Below are 19,699 nucleotides of genomic sequence, written 5' to 3' on the forward strand. Positions count from 1 at the left end.
GTTTGCTGCTGTTATTAATGCTTAAAAATCATCATAATTTAGGGGAAGCAACAAAGATTTGATATTGCAAATGCTAGGACCTCCCCTCCGAGGTATGTCTTGTGCCATCACTGTATGTTTTGTCAACAACAGACGCCCCTTTTTTATCCAGATCTTTTGTTGCGTAGACGCCTTCTCTCCTCCTGGCTTTGCTGTTCAACGCAGCTGTTTTGTTGCTTTGTCGCTACTTGCCTTCTAGTTTTATTTTACTATTTTAATGTATATTGTAATTGTGTTAATAATGAAATTTTTGCTACCTGCTCTCAAACCATTCACAAACAACAAATAAATAAATAATGCTCAGCAGGGACAGGGAGAGAGACGGCTCAGCAGTTTCCTTTGAATAACAACAGCAACAAACCAAAACTCTTGGGAACATGTAGTTTAACCTTACTCTAAGGACTTGTGATTGGCTCATCCATTAAGACCTGTGTTAAGTCTAATTAAGTATGCTAGCATCAGCAAAGCTTGACACTGGGTGCAATAAGAAACGTGTGTGTGTGTGTGTGTGTGTGTGTATAAATTCCTCCTTTTTTTGCATAGGCTAGTCTGTACTTTCATGAGAGCTTCACAAAAATCAAGTCAACGCCTTTCCCTCTCACCACCAACTCCTCCCACCCCTGGAGCTGAAACAGGAAATATAATGCAACATGGGATCATGGATATGTGGATATTAATTTCATCTCAAAATTGGGCTCTTGGGTTCTATTGGTTGATGCTAATCCAACTTTGGCCCTCCAGATGTTTTTGGCCCACAACTCCCATGATCCCTAGCTAGCAGGACTAGTGGTCAGGGATGATGGGAATTGTAGCCTTAAAACATCTGGAGGGACAAAGTTGAGGACGCCTGATTTAGACTTCAGTTAAAGCTTCCATAGTTGTGGAAGGTGCAAGTCACAGCAAAAGGGATAATGTCTACATTTATAGTACACTGAGATACATGAGGAACCTACTCATTCTATTCATTGTACTTCTATATCTTGCTAATGCCTCCCATCTCTTTCCCTTGCAATGTCATGTGGTGCTGAAGTTTAGCATCAAGCACACTTATTCATGCATACAAGCAGCTCCATCCTGATGGCAATGCGCACATGCCAGCCAAGTGGTATCAAGCGAATGTAGCGCGAGACAATGGGTGGGCGCAGAAGGTTCTGCACAGAAGATGATCTGTCTGAATTTCCATAGAAAACCTACAGAAGACAAAAAGAAAGGTCGGGGAGTGGGGACACATTTTATTTCACAGAAGACAGGATCGAGGCCTTAACTTCCTTTAATTCTGCATTCAGTAAGTTGGAAACATATTTAGCGACTTAAATTATTTCGTGTCACTAATTTACCAAGCAATACTGCTGCTGGTTTCTGTCACTAGAAGCAAATTACTTGCAATTACATGGTGCATGTTGCCAAATTCTGCTTGGGGAGATAAACCAACCTCTCCACAGCTAAATTATGTTTATACAATAGTAGGCTTTCCAGGGCGTGTAGTTTCATCCTGGCATGTAGCATGGCTAGTCAAATCCATGAAGAACCCACTAGTATAAATGAGGAGTAAGTGTCATAAATGTATTGGCTCTACATAGCGTAAAAATGTTTATGACTGAAATGTTTCCGCTTGTAATTCTTGTCAATTTTCTCAATTTAGAACAAATGCAGATTTTGCTCCAATGTAATGAGATCAAGGCTAATGCAGATTCTTTTTCTCATCCTTTCCCGTTCAAATTCTTTATTCAAATGTTATCTATTAATACAGAATTTTATTCAGATTCTTTTTTCTTTTGGCTATCGGCTATAGGCATGCCATGTCCAAACTTCAGGGAGATTTGGGGTCGACTGGCAATTAGCTCAGAAGCTCCAGGTTGTGAAAGCTTGTACTCTGATTTCCCCAATTCTGAACTAGAGTGCAGCAAACTGACAATAGATGAGATGCTAAAGAGGTGGTAGAATATGGTATTCAGTGTGGACTTTGCCACCTTGGAAAGCAGCTATAACAAGTAGCAGATTGTATGAGAATCTATCTGCTTAAAAATATCACACTCATTATACATAGCAGTGCTCTTTACAGCCTTTGGCCCCCCCCCCCCGATTTACTCAGGAGAAAATAATATATTTCCAGTGCCGTAACACTTTAAAAGTTCTGCTTCTTTCTACAGTATATTTCACATTACAGAAACACCGTTTTTCTAAATAAATGTGGCACTGCTTACCTCCCACCAGATTCCCTATCAACAGTATCAGGGAAACTCAACCCTCTAATCAGTTCTAGAGGTAGGTAAGTTGTTGCATGTAGCAACTGGTTCCTCTGGACATTTCCATATCTGTCAAAACACATGCAGCCAGTTCAATGGCAACCTTCCTAGATGAGTGTTGTGATGGCTGGCCACACACATTTAGCCTTCTGATGTATTTCCTTATCTATTTATTTACTGGGTGATCAACTGAAGTATGGTGAATAATTTTTTTAAGAGGGAATATTCCTTGTCCCTCACTTTATTGGGACACATGAGTTTAACAAAATGATTTTAACCACTAAGAAGTAACCCCAGATAAGTGGGTTTAGAATCTCAGCCTTGGACTCAAATTTGATTGTCAAGTACTGAAAGTCAATGAATACTAGGATTCATTTTTATTTGAATGGGATTATTTATCTCAACACACTCTGTTCTGAACAAATGCCAATGTGGGGACATCTCCAGAAAATGCATCTTTCAGAAAATGCATCTCATACTGACCCTGTTGTTTCCTGTCTGATCCTTGTAATAGACCCAGTTCAGGTTCTCGTCAGTCCTGTACTGCACGCTATATTTCGTCATCCATTCGTCTGCATCACACCGTCCTTGTGTGATTATTCCTGAAATCACTTTGATTTCCTTCAGGTCAATCTGCAGCCACTGGTTTGTGTCTTGGTATTTGGAGAGCCAGGCACACCTGTTAAGAGTTGCAGGAGAAAGACATAGAAGGTTATGTCCTATACATACTAAAAGAAACACTTGCCAGTGAATGAGATGTGTTCTCTGAGGTCGGAGGGGTATGCAATTACAGCTGACACCGGCATGCTAGAAGTAACTTCTCTGGGACAATTTGGCAGCAGCGCTCAGACTCGTTTGCTGCAGTTGCGCTTGTGCCTCTTAACTCCACATTTTGCCATTTTGATTTATGTGTAATACCCTTGGTGAGTCAATGTAGGTGGAACGAAAGGCACCTCCAGACTGCCAGGAGTTTGAAGTAGGCCTGTGCAGTGCCCTGAGGCCTGAGGAGGGAGTGTTCTTAGAATAAAGTTAGAAACTCAGACAAAAAAAGCAACTGGTCCCTGGTGGAGCCACCTGGCCAGCCCAGGGCAAGTGTACCTGGCTGCGCCCCTTCCGCACCTCCCTCTGCATAGGGCCTGGTTTGAGGGAAGAGTTCAAGAACATACTATGGAATTTAGAATTGTACAATTAAAGTGGATTAAGATGCCCCATCACCCTAGTGTGGCAAAAACTCTAGAAACGGCCTGTTGTATTCAAAGTAGCATTAAGGAATTTCTCCTTGCACAACGGAGTGTTCTCCCCCTAAATCTGTTCTTGGGGTTCCCTTAATTCTCTGGAGCATATTTCGGGATGGCACAGGGCACATGGGGGGAAGGAAAGGAAAGGCAATCCTGTTGCACTAGCACTAATCCTTGCACTAGCACAACTATTTGGTTGCATATCATTCAGACATTTTGCACGCAGGAAAATGCCAAGGAAATGTACACCATATATGCCTTTCTGGTACATTATATACACAACCTGCAAGCAAACCAAGAGGAATGCAGGGTGGATGCTCATTGTCATATAATCTCCCTGCAAACAAAGGAGAAGGAATGCTCCATAAAAACTAGCTATAATCTAACCTCTGCATAAACTTTGCACAAGCAAATTAGAGCACATGCTCAAGAAATAGGTAATTTAGAGGAGCCGTATCAAAATGTATTAATACAGCCAGAAGGAAGAATAACTTGTTGACACAGTGGTTGGCAGGAAGAGACAGCTGGGGGAACAAAAACCAGGAGGAAGTGGATCAGCACAACATCAAAAAGCAGGGGAGACAAAGAGCAGAGGTAGTTGAGCAGACTTCTAGAAAGAGAGAAAGGAAGGAAGGAAGGAAGGAAGGAAGGAAGGAAGGAAGGAAGGAAGGAAGGAAGGAAGGAAGGAAGGAAGGAAGGGTTTTACATAGTGTCTGGCTGACTCTTTACTGGTCAAAACATAAGGAGGAAGATGTGCTGCTTACCCAAAACCTTGCCCATTAAGCCGGGCCTTGTTTGCAATCCATGAAGTGTACCATCCAGTGTACTGCTCTGGACTGGAGCAGCTTATCTGGTCTGGAGTAACAGCTCCTGACTCAAAACCAAGTGGCTTGTGATAGGGACATTCTGTAAGCGAACAACAAACATTTTCAAAAGAGTGTGTGCACAGGTACAAAAAGCTCCTTCTCTATCTCAGGGCTGGGAAACGTCTGGCCCTTCAGATGTAGATGGATATCAACTCCGATCATCCCTGTTCACTGGCCATACAGGCTGGGGCTGATAGGAGTTGGAGTTCAATAGCATCAGAGAGGCCATGGATTCCCTAGCCCCAAGGCTCTCTTACAGAGGGTGAGATGCAGACTTTGTTTTACTGGTAGACTGAAGCATTTAGTAAGAGTAGAAGTTGGGTTGCTTTGTTTCCTTTATTCCTTTTGTTGATTTCTGAGTCCATAACTTTGCTTTCCTAGCCCACGGAAAGTATGATGTCTGCATACTTTCACCAGCCAAACAAGGTACACAAAATTGCCTTGGGAATGTGGGAGGCCACTGTCAGAATTGTGGCTGTGTTGGACCTGCATGGAGTTGCCCTCTTGTATGAATTGCCACTAGGGATGGAGGAAACCCAATATTGGTTTCACACTGTTTCTCATTTTCAGTTCTCCACATTTTCACATCAGTTGGCAATTTTTTAATAAAAAAAAAACCTCATGAAAACTCATCAGCATATTAGTGCAAATTCCATATTTGTATGTGATTTTGCCAAATAACTTTTGCAAACCCATTTTCCCTAACACAATGCATTTTGGAATGCTATGTTTATGGCTGGATGGATTTTTATTTTTTATTTTGCACAATTTACTCTGGTATACGAACTTTTGTATGTACTGCTTGGCTGGAGAAGCGCATTGCAAAATTCTGAGAAGTGTGAATGAGATAGGCTTGCCTTTAAATACAAACTGAATCCAATTTCTTACCCCTGCTTAATCACCACTTTCATTTCGATACTACCCATGAACTCCCTGTAATGAGGGCATATTTTGTAGTCTCCATCACCATGGAAATCACAGTGACGGTATGTGTTGAAGTCTTGCAAACTATGTTAAGTAAAACTGGGCTGAATTGCCTGCAATGTTTACAAGAAATGAGAGTTTTATTTTTAGTAGCACTAATCTCTAGCTAACACAATCATAATATACTTAGGAGGTAACCTTCTGTTCTAGAAAGCTGTCGTGGAGAAAGAAATTACCAGACAGATGTATGGGGACTGATGGACCAAGTCAGTTAAATTATTTAATGCTGTTACCATTGACCTTAGAAGGTCTTTCTGTGTGATGTGCATTAGAATGGCATCCCTGCCTAGTTTCTACCACCATATATCTTTTCTCCGTAATATGGCATTTGAAGGTGAAACACTTTCTCAGCTAATACTACCATGTGGTTTTAGTTATAATGAAGATGGTGGAAAATTACAGGGTTGCATTTATTTTTTAAAAAAAATCCTGCAAAATTTAACACAAGTAAATTTTGCAAAGATAAGAATCAAATTACTGTCATTAGATTTTTTTTGGGGGGGGGGTGAGAGAGGGAATGACACATCATCATTTAAGGGCCCGACTACATGTTGCATTAAATAAGCTTCATCTACAGCTTCCCCATCTTAAATGCTAAGTGTAGGTGATACAGCTTTTACCAGGACCACAGTGCATGGGGTAAGAAAGTGTGATCCTTTCCCAGCTACTATCCCAATGGAAATCCCCTCCTAAGCAGCAATTTAAACTCAGGAGCTTTTCTTTGTAATTGTCATATTTGGGGGGGGGAGGTGCTCACAGCTGGGAAAGGGTTAAACCTCCTTCCAGATGTTGCTGAACTACAACTCCCATGGGCCATGCTGGCTGGGGCTGATGAGAGTTGGAATCTGGAGGGTGACCAGTTCTCCAGCTCCCTCATAGGTAGTGGTGTCCTCAGTGACTTTCCTTCAACACTGGGATTCTGTTCCCCTGGGTGTGCCAAAGCCCAAGCCTTCTCCTGAAAAAGTGCTAAATATTTATTTATTTTAAATTAAAACTGGCTTTGGGTGGCTGCAATGGAGGCCTTACTCACAGGTTAAGTAACTATAGGCCTGTGCTAGAAGCCATGATCAGTCAAAAGTTCTTACCTGGCATGCATTCCAGATTGTTTGTCCCCGAGGACCATACGGAATTTGGACTTCCCTGACAATCACATTTGCAGGCTTTACTGTGCCAGTGTTCCAGTCTGTCATCCTAACAGAGCAGAAAAGAAGGAAAGAAGCAAACTGGTGTAAACCCTGTTCTCTTAATCCCTGCCATTTCCACTGGCCAACACAGCAAGTCCAAATCGCCGCCATTTTGACATAGAAAAAAAGGACAGCTCAAAGTGTAGGAGGATGAATGTCAATGACTGCTATATACCTGAATATGAGTTCCTAAGGGACACTATACTTTTATGTAGAGGAGTCTCAGAGCTAATCAGCTGTGGAGAATATCTGCCCTTACTTACTAGGTTTCTCAATTTGAGTACAAATTCAAAAGGAGCTTTTATTTTAGAAATCTCGGGCAGATTCTCTGCAGTGGCCAAGAGAAAGTTGGGAAACAATGCAATTCATCAGAAATCTGTTTTGCTCTATTTGCTAGAGCAGCCAAAATACTGAGCAGAGACCTATTTGCATATTAATCGGACTGACTGTATAAATGGACCAGTTCCCTACATTTAATTTCATGTTGCAAGTTGCAGATGACTCTTTTGTATTACTTTTGATGATTTTTTAATAATGTTTGTTTAAGCAATAACAGCTTGAGGTAGCAATAGCTCCACAATAGAGCAACTGCTTTGCATGCAGAAGTCCCTGGGTTCAAGCCTGGCATCACCAGAATGGAATTCCAGAGAGTCACGGCCAGTTAGTTGCTAGATGAGGTAGGTAAGACAATGGTCACACTCAGTTTAGGTCAGCTTCCTCTGTTGCTAGACACCATGGCAATCGTTATCAGGCTTTGCTTTGCTTCTCTCCTTCCTGCCCACCCAAAATCCCTCCTCTCTTCTTGCTTAAATAACTACCAAAGCTAATGTGAAACACTGCAGTTTGTGTGGGCAGGTGTGCAGCTCTCAGTTTAAATAATAAAAAAACAGCTTCTAAAAGCCAGGGGAAGAACAAGATGTGAAATTAATCATGTACATTTAAAGAAATTAGCATTACTAAGATAGCAAGTGCACCCTGATGGCATCATAACAAAGCGTGGTGGAGAATGGGCAGCAGGCCATACAACTTGTCCTCATAGCCAAGGAATTATCATTTAATCATTGCAGGCAGGAAAGGGAAGCAGGCAGATAGATGTGTGAGGTTGCATTGCAGTATAAGGCAACGTGTAGCAGCTTAGATGTGGTACCTTGTGGGGAAAGGGCCAAGCACTCTGCAAACTACTTGCGTAGGAAAGCATTTAAAGTTTTTATGGTATCATAAAAGCAAACATGTTTTCAAGAGGCTGAGCGAGTCAGAAGGAAACAAAAAAATCAGAATGATATAACAATTTGGTTGTTGCAGGCATTTGAAGATGCACATTGCTGACATTTCCTTAAGTAGGATACAATTCAAGGTATGAATCCAGTGGTGCACTCCCCAGTCCTAAAAGCTGTTGTTCTGCAGGGGTGCCTTTGCAAGGCAAGCTGATAAAAAAATATGCATGTGTGGATATGGGAGTATGTAGGTAAAGTATGTCACTCTAGGTCATGGCCCAAACTGTTAAATAAATCTCCATTCTGCTACAAAATTCACTAGATGACCTTGGGACAGTCACCATCTCTCAGCCTAACTGACCTCACAAGGTGTTTATGGAAGTAAAATGGAGAGTGGGGGAGAGCCATGCATGTCACCTTGAGCTCCTTGAAGGAATGGGATAGAAATGGACTAATAAAAACAACAAAAGCAATGACGAAAGATCCATTTGGTACAGCGTCTCTGTCCAGTTGCACAATCTATTGACATGGCATCAAATATGAGTTTGTTTAAAGCAAGTTCACAATATTGCTTCTGCGGTGGAAAGATGTATTCTGGTACTATGCAAACACTGGAGGAGTGTGCTATTAAATATTTGCCAGAAATCATCCAAGGACTAAATGACCTGAAAACATAAATATCAATACTATACTCTAATCAGTGAGTGCTGGAATGGTCAGCACAGGTCTGGATAAAGCTCCAAAAATATTTGGATATTATACAAAGAAGTTTAAAGGACCTACCTCTGCTGGTGACAATGCCAGCATGGCTGTACAGCAGAGATAATGCAGCATGGTGGGAAACGACAAGAAAACGACAGTTAAAAGCATAGCGATAACTCGTGAGGTACTGAAATGAATGGGAAAAGGTATGGAAATAAATCACATGGTTGCTCATGCGTCATGAAGTACCGCATTGCAATGGATGACAAACTGTGGGCAGAAGCAAAAATGGAGAAAATTGTACTTTGCATAAGCTGTTTGTTATGAATTAGCCAGAGCGCAAGGAAGAAGTGCACTCCAAACTCCCTAATGTTAATCAAATCTGGCTGGATATGTTTTCCTACCTGAAGTTTCTTAACTTAGTTTCTTACCTCTCTCTTTCCACACTATGAAGAGCTGCCTTAGCCAACCCAGGGCACTCCAGATGTTTTGGACTAGAACCCTCAGCCTCAGCTGGAAGGTCCCAAGATGGCACCTGCCTCAAATCAACAATTCCTTCTAAACCAGGTGTCAGGCACATTTCATTCTCCAGATGTTACTGAACATCAGCTCCAGCAAGCATGGCCAAGAGCCAGGGATGATGGGAGTTGTAGTTCAGCAACATCTGGAGATCCCCCATACCTGTTCTGGACCGTAGGGATCTGATATGCACACAGAGCTTCCTTGATGGGAAAGGTTTCCCCATTCATAGCAATGTATAGTGTATCTCCATCTACACAAAGATGACCATGTAAAGGTGCGATCCTGCTTGTAGGGAAAACTCTGCGTGTACAATCAGAGTACATAAGGAACTCTAGTCCAGACCATTTTGATCTTTATTTTTTAAAGACCAAGAATCCTGTGGCAGCTTAAAGACTAACCAATTGATGGAGGTTTCATGGGTTACTGTTGGGGATAAGCAGTGTCCAGTGCACAGCGGAATGATGAGAAGTATGTACCAACATGCTCTATACTACTTTATTTACAGTGCAAAGCTGGTAAGTTACAGAAAAAACATCTTCCCTCTGCCGGAGCAGAGAAAGCGTCATCTCTCCTCCAAAGCACGGAGAGGATCACAAACTGAAACTGCAAAGAACAGTGAAAAACAGGAAACCAGTGTACGTCATATCCAGTCTCCTATTCCCGTGGGAAAACCTCCAACAGTACAGACTCCGTGGAATGTAAACAACCTGTCTCGTGACAAGCACTTCGCTGCACAGAGAAGAAAGCAGAAACCAACATCCTCTGCCCACTTTGGCACAAGGTGGTTTAAAGGGAGATAAGAAAATCAAGAAAACTAAAGAGGCAACAGTAGAAGCTGCATAGCTCCATATCAAGGAAATCCAGTTAGCACTGATCCATGCCTACTGCAGTCAGAGACCACAGGTGCCATGCAGCTAGTGTTCACTGGTGATATGTTTACATAGCATGGAAAATTGTGCAAATACCTAAAGTGTGATGGTTCAGGCAACACGTAGATCTAGATGGGTGATCTATCCTGTCTGCCCTCTCTGCCAACTCAAAACTTGACTATGTTTTCCTCTAACATAAGAGTGGACAGACAGGGATGCGGGTGGTGCTCTGGTTAAACCACTGTGCCGCTTGGGCTTGCCAATCAAAAGGTTGGTGGTTCGAATCCCCACGAGCTCCCATTGTTCGGTCCCAGCTCCTGCCAACCTAGCAGTTTGAAAGCATGCCACAAAGTGCAAGTATATAAATAGGTACCGCTCCAGCGAGAAGGTAAACGGTGTTTCCGTGTGCTGCTCTGCTTTTGCCAGAAGCGGCTTAGTCATGCTGGCCACATGACCCAGAAAAACTGTCTGCGGAAGCAGACAAACGCCGGCTCCCTTGGTCTGTAAAGCAAGGTGAGCGCCACAACCCCAGAGTTGTCCGCGACTCGACTTAATTGTCAGGGGTCCTTTTACCTTTACCTTTTTAAGAGTGGACAGAAGGTAGATCTGAATCTACACAGGTATCTCTGTGTTGTTTGCAGTAGATCAGCACAGATTTCTGAGTCTCATCCGTTTAACAACAGCAGCAACAAAAGAACTATGCACACCCCCAATTAACCAGGAAGGCTGTGAAAGGACAGAGGTCTGTTCAGTTCTGGGAACCAACCCTACATCTATGGGCTCAGAATTCTTTACTTCCACCTTTTGCACCAGGATCTGGTTGGTGAATCTTGGGGTTTTAGGATAAAAGCAAAATAGATCCCCTAAGCTCAAAGTCTCACCCTCGTCCCAGCCCCAGAAAATCTACCACATATTCTCTTCAAATCCTCATGCTCCTTTTATTCCCTTCGTAATCAAACCTGCTGGGTTTTATCATAACAATTGGTTCACATCTGTCTGAACCCAACATAGATTGAATAATACAAAATCCCAGTATAACAAAAAGCGGATTCAGACAAACAACAATTCCACAGTGACCTCTAATTTCTTTTTAGTTATAATGTGGGTTGTTATCTTTCAGGCTCCCTAAGTGCTCTAGAGGAAACAGCTACCCTTAAACAAGTACATATCTTCAATTCCATTTGTTAGTGCTTCAGCACCAGGTCTTTTTCCACCCCCACAGCATTTTTCTTCATCAGGTGACTCCAGTCAATCAGGAATCACATGGCAAATACCATGTTCCCATATCGGCAATCAGACCTTTCCTCACTATGAATGGCTGGGGAGGGGGGAGAAGAGAGTGTTTATCCCTGTTGCTAGGATCCTATTAATGCCTGATTTGTGTGTGCAGGAGATTCCGTTAATGGAATTTTAATGAGCACTAGAAGTACTTTTCCTATTCTGAGATCAATGAAGGCCATATGAAAGATCAATGAAGGCACACATTCACAAGCAGAAACCAGGAGTTTCCAGAGAGTCCAAGGGATATTTTTGGAATCAAATAGGAAGCTGTCGACAATGTCCTGGTATGGCCTGAATTTTGCTGGTATCCTACAAATCAGAATAGATTGTAGGATTGTTGAGAAAAATAATATAATTAAATAAAGTTTTAATGGACTCCCCCCTTCTGTTTCATGAGCTATAAATATATTTACGTAATACAAGTTGGACTGTTGTTTTTTCTACACACTCTCTCACACACCTGTGTCATTGTGCTGAATATTGATGTGAAAGCCGGGAGGACATGAACTGCCAGAGATCGTGTTTCTGGTGTCTCCAATGCAACTGACCTTGTCAGGTGGAGTTATTTTTTTCCACGATATTCAAGAAGTGGAGGTCAGCGGCTAGCACAGCATTTACAACTGTAGGAACACAAGGTGCTCAGCAGCAGCAAAGGACTACAAGATACAAATCAGACTTAAGATACGTCAACCAGTTGCCTAGTTGATAACAATAGCAATTTTGCTGGATTATCTTTAGGGCCTCTCATCATAACCTAAGGGTTCTCGTCATAAGCTAAATATGTTCAGAGGTCATCAACATGGGCTTCCAGGTACCCACGGAGTCCCCTTTCCTGCTACCCTCTCCCCCCACCTATTGCAATGTAGCCATTGCAATAAGTTGTGTTGTGTGCTTAGCTGCTGTGCATGTGTTGCTCATGATAGACGGTCCAGTTTTCCTGTGGGCTACAAAGGTTGGATACCTCTTCTACATAGTATGATACAAGCAAGAACAACAAATGTTCTTCGAAAGACTGTGCTTTAAATATATATACATTTTTTTAATGGCAGGGCTGGAATTTTTTTAATGGTGTATCTGAAGAAGTGTGCATGCACACGAAAGCTCATACCAAGAACTAACTTAGTTGGTCTTTAAGGTGCTACTGGAAGGAATTTTTTTTGTTTTGACTATGGCAGACCAACACGGCTACCTATCTGTAACTGGGGCTGGAAGCCTTACAGTTGATAAGAGTGGTGTCTGAGCATCAAAGTGCCCACAGGGTTAGGATGCTTATCCATTAGTTCTGCCTTCCCGGAGACTGAGTGACATTGCCAGACAAGAGGACATAGCCCAGGTAAAACCAGGGATGTTCCTAGGGGACCAGATTTATCGGACCATACCAGCCCCCTACCTTGCAGAAATCCACTATGTGGAATACCGCAGACTTCTTACAGCGGCTAGATTAAATGTCCTTGACTCTGCGATATTGTGGGGAAGGTACAGGGGAGTACCATACACCCAGAGAACCTGTCATTGTGCCATGGGTGTGGTTGAGTCCACCGAACACATTCTCTTGACTTTCCCTTCTTATGCAGAGCTTACACAAAATTTTATAGATCCACTCCTATGTCAATTTAGCTTCCTACCCGGAGAAAACCAGGTTTTACACTTGCTGAATAATGTCACTAGAGCTATACCTTCCTTGGTGGCCAAATTTCTTTTTTTAGCTTTTAAGCGTCGCAAGACTATAATTGACTGTCTGTTTAGCCCATTTAGTGTTGGCTAGGCTCTAAAATCTTCCTGGATGTTTAACTGTGTATTGACAATTGTACTTTTTTCTGACTGACGGTCGAATAAAAGGTTGATGATGATTCTGCCTTCTAAGCCCACCAAAAGCCATGGAGACCGAGGTCTGGGTCTGTACTTCTGCACTTTCTCCTTGAGCCTCCGGTGAGGAAGAGCTGGATTTAGGCAATGCACATCCTCACGAATGTGACCTCAGATAACAGTCTGGGCCTCTCCGTTTGCAGCTTCAGAGAGAGGATGAATTGACTCAGTGGTGTGTGTTACCCAAGGGCAATTTTGTACTCTCAGTAAGAGTTAAGTGTAAATTGTGAGGTGGAGTTCTCCTCACAGCTTAAATAAGAAAGCTTGCCATTTCTATTCCCACCCTGTGGTTCTGCAGAGGCAGGAAACCTGGCACCACCATTCAGTCCATCAGCGGCTATCCAATTCCGAATGGAACATTATGTAGATGAAAATGAAGTAAATAAGGAATTGGGGGTGAAAAGAGGGAAAGAAGTTGAGCGGGAAAAGTTTTTAAAAGAAGATGCATATGCATATCTTGCACTTCTTCCATTGTGGGGCTCAAGCTGGTATCCCAGAAAGTCTTATTGGAGATGGAGACACAGGAGAGAAGGGGGTCTCAATTTGACACCCCCTAAATATATTTTTAAAGCTATTAAACACTTTTAAGTCTGGTGATTGTTTGACTTGCTCTGGTGGGAACCGAAGCACCTCAGAAGAGCTCTGCTGGAGGAAGCCAAAGGCTCTTTGATTCCCTCATCCTGTTATTACTGTAGTCAACCCTAGGCCAAATGAGAAGCTCCTAAGAAGCCCCTAAGAAGCCCCTGAACACAACAGCTTGTGATTTCCAGCAGCTCGTATTTAGAGGCATTTTTTTTTAAGCTGACTCCATTCATTTTATTGTTGTATCATTTATAACTTTATGGTTTATTTGTTTCAAAGCACAACCGGGAATGTTCACACGAACATTCTTGTGTGGTAAAAATTACTTCAGCAAATAAATGTTACACCGTGTACCCCCTTTTTCTCTGCTCAAAAGTAGTCCATCGTGGCTCAGTGATAAATTAGCTGCACCCAATACACGTTCCAATCACAAGTCACATTAATTAACCAAGGGAAGCAGACCTCAGGCTAATGAACATTTTCTCAGTCGATGAGGTTTTCTTTTTCTTTCGCTGGCTGCTCTTTCATGGAAAAAGTGCGCGCGCGCACACACACACACACGTACGTCCTGCCAGAATAAATGCTAAAATTACCACAGTCTGATAAAAGGGGGTCAGGACCTGAAGAGTGGCTAATTTGGGGATGTAAGGTCATGTGCTTAGCAGCGACAGCATCGTCAGTTTAAAATCTAGAGGACATGCCTCAATTAGATTATGAAATATAGGTCAGATGTGAGCCTGGGTAATTTATAATTGCCTCCATAGTACAGTACAGCCCTGCAGGCACTTGGTCTTAAACACCCTCCGTCTTCTGACCTCTGGACCGCTTGCCCTGGCATCAATTACCTACAAAATAGACATGCCTTGAAATCCAAATGCTGTGGAAATCTGATGCTTACTTAAGTTGCAAGCAAGAGTCACGGCCGCTGCTGTGATTATCAACAGGTCACCAACTATGCCATTAGTAAATAAGTAAGGGGGGTGTACAGTTCAATATACTTGCAAAGCATGTTATACTCTAGCAAACTAGACTCAATAAAACTTCGCTTGACATTGCATTAAACATCACTCCAGTATTCCATGACCAACAATCACTTTTCTATCATTTTGATGACTCCCTATACTGTCTCAGTCTTCATTCTCTTAATCTGATGTATATTCGAATATTTACGTAATTATAAATTTAAGAAATTACAAGCATTGCATGATAAAATAATATTTCATGCAATGGACATTTAAGCAGCTATGGAGATAAATTCAAACTCTCAACAAAAGCTCTTGCTGAAGAATGTTCATAGGACAATTTCAGAGATGTTCATCTTCACCGAAGAATTCTCTTCCCAGTAATGACTGTGAAATGTGGCCCTGAATGTCTGGTGCAGACTGTACCAGCTGTTTCTGGAACATATTCAGAGAAAAACAGCTGGTACAGATGTTTCCTTACAGATCTAGAGATATAAGGACAAAGTCATGTTTGTAGCCTGACTTATGGAGACTCCTTAATTCAGTTCAAAATTTCCTATGTCTAACTTGGTAGTTTTTAGTTGAAAGAAAGTGCGCTCGCTCTCTCTCTCTCTCTCTCTCTCTCTCTCTCTCTCTCTCTCTCTCTCTGTGTGTGTGTGTGTGTGTGTGCTTGGAAGTAATCACAACCTATTAAAATATCACACAGCACTTCTTAGCTAATGACCTTTTGCAGAGTGGTGTGCGTGTAATTTTTTAATGTCATGCACAATCTGCTACAATGATTTATAGAGTAATCTCATGCAAGTTTACTCTGAAGAAAGTCCCATTGAGTTCAATGGGGTTATTCCTGGGTGAATGGATATAGGATTCCAACTTTAGATTCCAGGAAAATTGCAGCACAAAGAGCAGCAGGGAAATAACTGTTGCTTGCCAGCAAGGGTTCAAATTTAACTTCACAAAATCACAAGCAACCTTTAATCTATATCGAAATGTCCAATATCCCACCTGTCCAATTCAAATGAAGTGTTCAAGGCTCCTAATGTAAACAGTTAAAACTATAGAACAATTATTGAAAAAATAGAAACTGGAAGAAATAACACAGCCAACAGGAGGACACCAATAAAAAAAATAAAAATTCAAGCAGAAGGCAGACGAAAAGCTTCCTGAAACAGGTGACCTAGACCAAGCAGTGGAGGCAGAGAGGGTGCATGATCTCTCAGGGAGCACATCTGATGTTTGTCCATGCTGGTTTCTTCCCCCTCTTCAAATGTTGCATGTGGCATGAAAGAGCACACTGCCAGCCTGAGCTAATAATAATAATTTTATTATTTATACCCCAGCCACTCTGGATGGCTCCCAACAGAGGACAAAAAACTGAATAAAACATCAAACATTAAAAATATCCATAAACAGGGTTGCCTTCAGATGGCTACTAAAAGTCATATTTCCTTGACATCTGATGGGAGGGCGTTCCACAGGGCAGGCACCACTACTGAGAAGGCTCTCTGTCTGGTTCCCTGTAACCTCACATCTCGCAGGGAGGGAACCACCAGAAGGCCCTTGGAACTGGACCTCAGTGTCTGGGCTGAACGATGGGGGTGGAGACGCTTCTTCAGGTGTACTGGGCTGAGGCCGTTTAGGGCTTTAAAGGTCAAGTCCATTGCTACACAGCAGAGCATTCACCTCTGGCCATTCTAGGCCAGCGCCCCTGCTGTCTATGTGCAAGTGCTTAAAGGACAGGTGGTGGTGAAGCCAGAGACTGCCTGTACGGCTTCACATGCCCAATGAGTGTTAGTGTCCAAGTTTCGTATCATGCTAAATTCTTTAGCCCTGCTCACGCAACACGCCATGGACAGGGAACACATGGTATCCCCCAAAACCAAAAAATAGGAACATTTAGCACGGACAGGGGACTGATAATTAGGGAGTGCCCATGGTAAATAAGGACAAGTGTGGCATGTTGATGTTTAAAGGCAACCAATGAGTTAAAGGATAAGCTAGGAATTTAACAACCCAGCATGCTAACCATATACTCTGTGGAAGCTTCAGTAATCTTGGTGAGTCAGTCATCCATAATTTCCAGCTACATGACAAGACCAATTTTACCTCTCTTCAGCATATCTGGATTTTGGAAGGCATGGTCAAATTCACCCAAGCATATGACCATGATGCCCCTTAAGTGATTGTGCCACACAGGGCTTTTAAAGGCAGCCTCCAAAACACAACTGATGAATTGAAAGCAGACTTGATCTCCTGCAGTGAGTTTCATCCCTCCCGCTAACCCTCAGTGTATGTTATAGAAATCAAAGCCTTTAAATGAATGAGCAATTTGGGCCTTTGCCATTGTCAGTGAAACGGAGAGGAGATGGATTTGCAGGCAGGAAGCAGGTTTTATAGTATGTTTTTTTAAAAAAGTGAAACACTATAGAAAGGGGAAACAAAGCGTGCCAATTTTGGGGTGCTATTTACTTCCCAAGTCACTGCGCTTAATCAGACCGATATAGAAAGTGGCCACAGTAACTGACACATAGAATAACACAGTGACAAATTTCTGTCTAACATAATCAGATGTACATTGTAAATAGCCTTTAAGAACCTGCAGGATTAGAAGAGCCTGTGTGATCATGCCAATGATCCATGTGGCCCAATGTCCTGTTCTCACAGTGGCCATGCAGATGCCTGTGGGAAGCCAAAAAGCAAGATGTGAGGGGCAACCGTAGTCGCGTGACTTGGGAATCCCAGGAACTTGCCTTCAGAGGCATACTGCCTCCAACAGTGAGGACAGAACAAAGACATTTCAGCTAGTAGCCATTGATAGCCTTTGTTGTTGTTGTTTAGTCGTTTAGTCGTGTCTGACTCTTCGTGACCCCATGGACCAGAGCACGCCAGGCACTCCTGTCTTCCACTGCCTCCTGCAGTTTGGTCAAACTTATGTTTGTAGCTTCAGGAACACTGTCCAACCATCTCGCCCTCTGTCGTCCCCTTCTCCTTGTGCCCTCCATCTTTCCCAACACTAGGGTCTTTTCCAGGGAGTCTTCTCTTCTCATGAGGTGGCCAAAGTATTGGAGCCTCAGCTTCACGATCTGTCCTTCCAGTGAGCACTCAGGGCTGATTTCCTTAAGAATGGATAGGTTTGATCTTCTTGCAGTCCATGGGACTCTCAAGAGTCTCCCCCAGCACCATTGATAGCCTTTATCCTCCATGAATTTGTCTAATCAAAGTTGGTTGTCACCAATCATTCTTTTAGAAGATAATTCCGTAGTTTAAGTATGCACTGTGTGGAATTATTTATTTTATTTGTCCTGACTCTTCCAAAATTCAGCTTCAATTGATGTCCACTGTGATGAGAGGGGAATTCTGCCCCCTCTATTTGCTTTCTCCACCCCATGCATAATTTGATAGCACCCCAATGTACCCTTTCCTCCACCCCCTTGATTATTTTGGTTGACCTTTTTGGAACCCTTTCCAACTCTTTCTCTGGCCAGAACTGTACACTTTATAATGGTGTTGGTGATGTTTGGAATTAGAAACAAAAATATCCAAATAACTGCCTCTACAAAATATCTGGTTGTCATAATTTTTTATTTTAAAAAATCTTCCATTACATAAATGTTCCTCAATAATTAATCTTTAGAATGTATGAAGTATACTACTTAGATTCAATAAAGCGCTTGCACAAAGCAAATGAAAAGTCTCATCTGACTCAATGGGGCTGCTGATATGATTACATTTAGCCAGGTCCTTGTGTATAATGCAATTTTCATATATAATGAGTTGAAGGAAAGAAGTGAGGATCTTTTCCTTTTGCTTCCCACTCACCTTCCAGCTTCCTTAGCAGTGTCAGCACATCTCTCTCCCCATCTCAAACAGTGCTGAAAAAGTGGAATGCATCAGGCTGGGATGTACGGTGCTTAGGCAACATTTTACTCTGTCAACCGACCCCCGTTGAAAGGCAGATGAGTTGACAGATTATAATTTTGCCATACTTAGTCCCCAATTGCCTTGGCAAAGCTTGTTAGGACAGGAGGTTTAAATTTGATCTTTCGTTTGCTCTTTCCATTTTGCACACACAAAAAGGCAAAGCGGACTGTCTCTTCGTGTGTGTGTCTCTCCCCCCCCCCTCCCCCGTTTCTCAACATATTCACCTTGGGAATATTGGGGATGTGGTATGTAGATATATATTTTTAAGCACTTTACATTGCTGTGAAGTGTGATAAAAGCATATTTGTATCATCAAGTACTGCAGAAAAAGTAGGCACTCCTATTTAAAAATGTGTTTCCCTCCACCCTGAATGTTGCAATTATTAGCATTTTTTTGAGATGGGGGCGGGCAGAGCACCTAAAGGTTTTGTAATACTTCTGTTCATTGACTCCCATATTATATAGAAGGCTTTTAAACAAACAGGCAATACCCAGGTCAGTGGGTGGCATTCAGTTACGTTCTACTCAGAATAGAACTACCTAACTTTGTCATTATTAATTTCAATAGGTTTACTCTGAGTAAAATTTAGCTGAATACCACCTAGTGTTCCTAGTTTTTGTTTATTTTGTTAATTGCTTTCTACCAAAGAATCTCAAAATGTTTTACAGTATAAAATTCATACAGCTATAACCCATCCAGCCCCAGAACCAGTTGCACACCAAACTATCCCGACCAAAGAACCACCTACTAACCTGTTTCACTGTCTTATTAAGATTAAGCCTCAGTTTGCAGGGTCTCATCCAGTCGATTACCATGGTCAAACCCCAGTTCAGCACATCCACCCCTACACCTCCTTGAGAGGAAAAGGATGAACAATGGGCATGTCATCAGCATACTGATGGTAACACACTCCAAAATCTGGATTACTAGGGATGGCCAAATCAAGTAAAGTGTGTGTAAGATTGCTGTCTTAAGTCTTCCACCAACCACAGCGTATTTTGTTAGACAATATATAATGTGCTGTCCTTAGGTCCTATGCTACCATAGTCTCAACCAACAAGATAATTTGGCCCTCGCACTCAATTAGCGTTCAGGTTAAAGTTTGCTTAGATACTACTTGTAGCAGAAACCTCCATTGTGTAGCACACAAAGCTATTCCGTGCATGGTACAGTAAGACACCAGAAAAGAATTAATCTGAGGAGGAAAGCAGAAGATGGTTTC

The 19,699-nt window shown here is 42.2% G+C and overlaps 1 protein-coding gene across 2 annotated transcripts in view; it reads right to left on the minus strand.

Annotated features, from left to right (window-relative positions):
- Positions 1 to 782: 782 nt before the first annotated feature.
- RS1 (retinoschisin 1) overlaps positions 783 to 19,699 on the minus strand; it is a 30,266-nt gene continuing 11,349 nt past the window's right edge. For both annotated transcript variants that reach the window (XM_081909228.1, XM_081909227.1), the window contains exons 3-7: positions 8,555 to 8,580; positions 6,459 to 6,564; positions 4,288 to 4,429; positions 2,769 to 2,964; positions 783 to 1,229 (exon numbers count right to left, since the gene is read on the minus strand). In XM_081909228.1, coding sequence (XP_081765354.1) covers positions 1,077 to 1,229; positions 2,769 to 2,964; positions 4,288 to 4,429; positions 6,459 to 6,564; positions 8,555 to 8,580 — 623 coding nt within the window. In that variant the 3' untranslated portion in view covers positions 783 to 1,076. The remainder of the gene's footprint in view (positions 1,230 to 2,768; positions 2,965 to 4,287; positions 4,430 to 6,458; positions 6,565 to 8,554; positions 8,581 to 19,699) is intronic.

The sequence above is a fragment of the Podarcis melisellensis genome, assembly GCF_964234715.1.
Source record: "Podarcis melisellensis genome assembly, chromosome: 4".
Taxonomy (NCBI): domain Eukaryota; kingdom Metazoa; phylum Chordata; class Lepidosauria; order Squamata; family Lacertidae; genus Podarcis; species Podarcis melisellensis.